A 4,640-nucleotide genomic window follows, 5' to 3' on the forward strand; every position below is an offset into this window, starting at 1 on the left:
TGCCCTCGAGTTCCGACCGATGCCAGACAGTCCAGTTTCTCCCCATATGAGTCTGGGTCCCCAGAGACTAGCCTGGAACTGGAGTTCAGAGCGGGAGCGTGTGTCTCCCTCCCGATTGAAAAAGACAACCGCGTCCTCAGTTGCCAGCCCTTTCCACGCGCATGCCTCCTCTGTACCTCTGCACTTTACTTCCGCACCTCCTCTGAGTCTCAGTGTGCTTTTCTCTTTCCTTCTAGTTGTAGAATTTCCACTCAGCCAGCCTTCCTGTGGTTCTGGATGATGTCTGTTTTGTCTTTTAGTTGTATTTTTGAAGTGGTTGTGCGAGGCAGCAATTTCAGGTGTTTACCTATGCCGCCATCTTGGTTTCTCCAGCAGGCTAATTTTTAAATTGATAATTTTGTATGGACTGCAAATGATATATAAATATCCAAATAGCTCTTGGCAGAAAAAACGGTTCCCACCCCTGATCTAGGTCAAGGAAAGATGAGGTTCAAAAATTTTGAAAGAAATTGGAAAGGAAACCTTGAAATAGATTATTTGAACATATTAAAGTAGGTATATGAGTATAGGGCATGACAAATAGTACCCCATCCAGTTTTCCATTGAGGAATCCATGCACAGTCTCTCCCATATGTTGTTTCTGTTAAGAAACCATGAGCTCTTCAGACTTGGCCTCTGAGGTTTTTGATGTCTTTCATCACCTTTGCATTTTTCTGACCAGTTGCTCTGTGTGTGTGTGTGTGTGCGCGCGCGCGCGCGCGTGCGCGCGCATCTGTTCTCCAAGAGTCATCTCCTTTAGCAAAGCTGTAGTAGTTGCTGTGAGCAGCAGAGATATCTTTTGTGCCTGTTCATTATCATAATAATCTTTCTACACATCTCTCCTCTCCAGTGAAAATTTTAAATTGGTTAACTTACATGATAGCCTACTGAGGAGAATTACTTTAGAAATTCTTAAAATGCTATCAGAGTAAATGAATCAGAACCTGCTGTTTTAAGGTTTCTTTGGATGGGGATAGTAGTTAAGGGAGCTCAGCTAGGGCATAAGTTATATTTGTTTTACTAAAGGTAGTAAGGTGGGATTCAGATCTGATAAAAATTCTAAATACTGAATGGTGCTTGGAGAGGCTAACTGCTTCATTTACTCCATCCTTTGTGTTCATAAAGATGTGGACCTTCATGAACCTAAACCAAAAAAATCCAGTTATTCTGAGGAGCACTTTATTGATAATAATGGGAACTGAGCTTTATGTTTAATATCATTCAGTTTAGCTTGACTTCATTTTCTGTTCTCCTTACTTTTAGGTTAACAATTCATGCTGAGTGTCCCATGCATTTGGAAGATTTTCCCATGGATGTGCATGCCTGCCCACTGAAGTTTGGAAGCTGTACGTATTTTCTCACTTTCTGTTTGCCTGAGCTTTTTTAAAAAAGAAATTGAATATTTACTCTTCTGTCCCCCTAGTAATTTCTAAAGTTGAGGCCTTTAATCCAGGTTGGTATGAAAACAGGGAAGGGAAATTGGGGTTGAGTAGTATTATCTGATCAGGAGGAGACAGACTTTAATAGAAATTTCTTTCTACAAAGCAAACCTTATTTAGACTAATTTCATGTCATTAGATTGAAATATTAACATCTGTTTCTTAAATTGTCCAGAAGACAGAGCTGATATAGATTCCTCAAATAGAATGTTGTTATATTTTTGAAATGTCTATTCTACCTGCACCCTCATATACTTCTATCCAATTCTCTACAGTAAATGGTAAACAGGAAGAAACTCTGGGGATTTTCTCATTTTTACAGTATTGCCCTTGCTGGTAGCTGTAAATCTTACAGAAAAATTAGTAGATACACAACCCATTTTAAAATTAATTAGAGAAATAAAAATTGAAAATAATTTGAGTGAGTTTCTTACTCTCAATTTCAGAGTTTTATGTGAGTCATAAAAGCAATATATCAACGTCTATGTTGATCATGTCTAAATTAGATTTAGCTCTCTATTTTGAAATAGACAGAGCATTTGAAAAGACCCAAATAATTATGTTTGACATATTTTTCAATCATTGTCAAATATTTACAGATTGTGTTCCAAGCTCTATTCTAGGAACTTGGAATGCATCCATGAATAAAACAAAAACCCAGCCCTTATATTATAGACGAGAGTGATGATGAGAGATAAAATAAACAATGGATAAAAAAAGTAAAGTATGAAGTATGTTGTAAACTGAGAAGCACAATTGAAGACATGACATTATTACAGAATAATGGAGATAAGTCATGTATAGGTGGAGGATACATGTTGCCATTGAAATTTTAAAATAGGGTTATCAGCATATGCCTCTTTGAAAAGGTGACTTGAGTAGAAATTTTAAGAAGGAAAAAGTGTTAACACAGCTATCTGAGGCAGTTGTGCTCCGGGTGGAGAGAACAATCAGGGAGGGGCAAGACCCTTATCAGAAAGGTGAATGATTTGTTGTGAGAGCATCAAAGTGGCCATTGTGACTGGAGAGAGTGAGTAAGGGAGAAAGCACTAGGAGAAGATGAAATCAAAGAGCAGGCCAGAGTCCTGTAGGACATTAAAGGGCTTTGAATTTTATTTTGAGGGAAAATGGGGAATGATTGGAATATTTTGAACAAAATATATTATCTGGCTTATGTTTTAAAAAAATCATTATGGCCCTGACCGGTTTGGCTCAGTGGATAGAGCATCGGCCAGCGGACTCAAGGGTCCCAGGTTCGATTCTGGTCGGGGGCATGTGCCTTGGTTACGGGCACATCCCCAGTGGGGAGTGTGCACGAGGCAGCTGATCGATGTTTCTCTCTCATCGATGTTTCTGACTCTCTATCCCTCTCCCTTCCTCTCTGTAAAAAATCAATAAAATATATTAAAAATCATTATGGATGCTCTCTAAAAATATAAGTATGGGAAGGAGAGAAGCAGGGCATCTGGTTGTAGGTTATTAATATTTCAGATGAGAGCTGATAATGGCTCAGATCAGAGTGATAGTGGCAAAAGTAGTGACAAGTAACTTTTCTTTTTTTTAAATTTCTTTATTAAGGTATTACATATGTGTCCTTATCCCCCTATTACCCCCGCCCCCAACACCCACTCATGCCCTCATCCCCCTGTTGTCTGTATCCACTGGTTAGGCTTATATGCATGCATACAAGTCCTTTGGTTGATCTCTAGGACAGAATATTTTAAAACATTTCAGACACCATGGTTTCATCAGTTTATGTTGTTCATTATATTCCATAAATGAGTGAGATCATGTGATATTTATCTTTCTCTGACTGGCTTATTTCACTTGACAAGTAACGTGATTCACTTTTTTAAATAAATAAGAGAGTATGTTTAAAAGTACAGCAAAGACCAGTAATTTAAAAGATATTCAAACACTGAAAAACACCAGCTAATCTTCATGTGTTTAGATCTCTTAGCAAGGTAAATAGCACTATACCAAATCAAAGGTCAAAATTGCCAGTTTGAGGTTTATTTTGATTCTCAAACTTCTTATTTCCTGAAAGATCAATCACAGGGTTTATATATTGTACACTATGCATATAGGCTTATTAATATATAATTTGTAAGAATAGCTCACCATTAGCATCATACAGGGCCACAAATGCACACTTATAATAAGCAAAATCAACTGATCAGATCAATATGTACTTCTGCACTGATATCTGGAAATTTCAAAATTTTCAACTCAATGTGCCATCATTTCCTGCTTTTGCTTTTTATTTGACATTAGTAGATCCCTTCAAATCAGTAATGTCTATGTCTATTATTAAGATTTAATCCTTATAGTAAAATTGTAATGCATTTTCCATTTTGCTGATTTATCAAGTACTTTTCTCAGTATTTGGTATTCAGGAAAATATATAAATTTCCTGGTAAATTCCAGGAAAGAATTTCCACATAGAAGCAATAGTCAGGATACTGGTTACCCCTTGGTGGGGGTTGTACTTGATAAGGGACACCAAAAAGTACTTCTGGATACTGATGATATAGGATGTAAGTATGATGTTTGGAACAGATATCTGACTAGAGACTTAATTTAAGTGTCATCTATATAGGTGATATTTAAAGCCATAGCCTGGAGGTCACTAGGGAATACTGTATATAGATAAGAATATCAAGGACTGTTTCCAGAGTCACTAATATTTAGAGGCTACAGAGAAGAGAATAACTCAGTATATTGAAGGACAGGACAGGTGAATTATGAGAAAACTTATGAGAACATGTTGCCCTGGAAGAAAAAGTGCATCAAGAAGGAGAGAGTGATTTAAATTCTTAAAGTGTGCAGTTAAAATTAACCTTAAATAAACTCTAATGAGAAAGCAATTCTGGAATGGTGGAGTAAGAACTTCTGAAAATACATTCCTCCATAAATTGCCAAAATAAATTTTCTCCAAACTCTAACCAAAGGCTCACAACAATCTGAGAAGTGCTTTAAAAAACCAAACCAAACCAAACCAAACCAAACCAAACCAAACCAAACCAAACTAAACCAACCAAACAAAAAACACCTGATTCTCAGTAAGACCAGAGAACCCTATTCTCATCCTCTTCTTTCCCACTCTCCAGATGCCTTGAGGATTTTTTAATGATAAAAGGGTCAATCCATCAGGAAGATATA

The 4,640-nt window shown here is 37.0% G+C and overlaps 1 protein-coding gene across 5 annotated transcripts in view; it reads left to right on the forward strand.

Moving 5' to 3' along the window:
• The window catches only part of GABRA3 (gamma-aminobutyric acid (GABA) A receptor, alpha 3), a 241,088-nt gene that overhangs the window by 149,978 nt on the left and 86,470 nt on the right, over positions 1–4,640 (forward strand). For all 5 annotated transcript variants that reach the window (XM_005872355.2, XM_005872356.2, XM_005872354.2 and 2 more), the window contains one exon: positions 1,303–1,385. In XM_005872355.2, the coding sequence (XP_005872417.1) occupies positions 1,303–1,385 (83 nt within the window). The remainder of the gene's footprint in view (positions 1–1,302; positions 1,386–4,640) is intronic.

The sequence above is a fragment of the Myotis brandtii genome, unplaced genomic scaffold (genome assembly GCF_000412655.1).
Source record: "Myotis brandtii unplaced genomic scaffold, ASM41265v1 scaffold376, whole genome shotgun sequence".
In the NCBI taxonomy this organism is placed as follows: domain Eukaryota; kingdom Metazoa; phylum Chordata; class Mammalia; order Chiroptera; family Vespertilionidae; genus Myotis; species Myotis brandtii.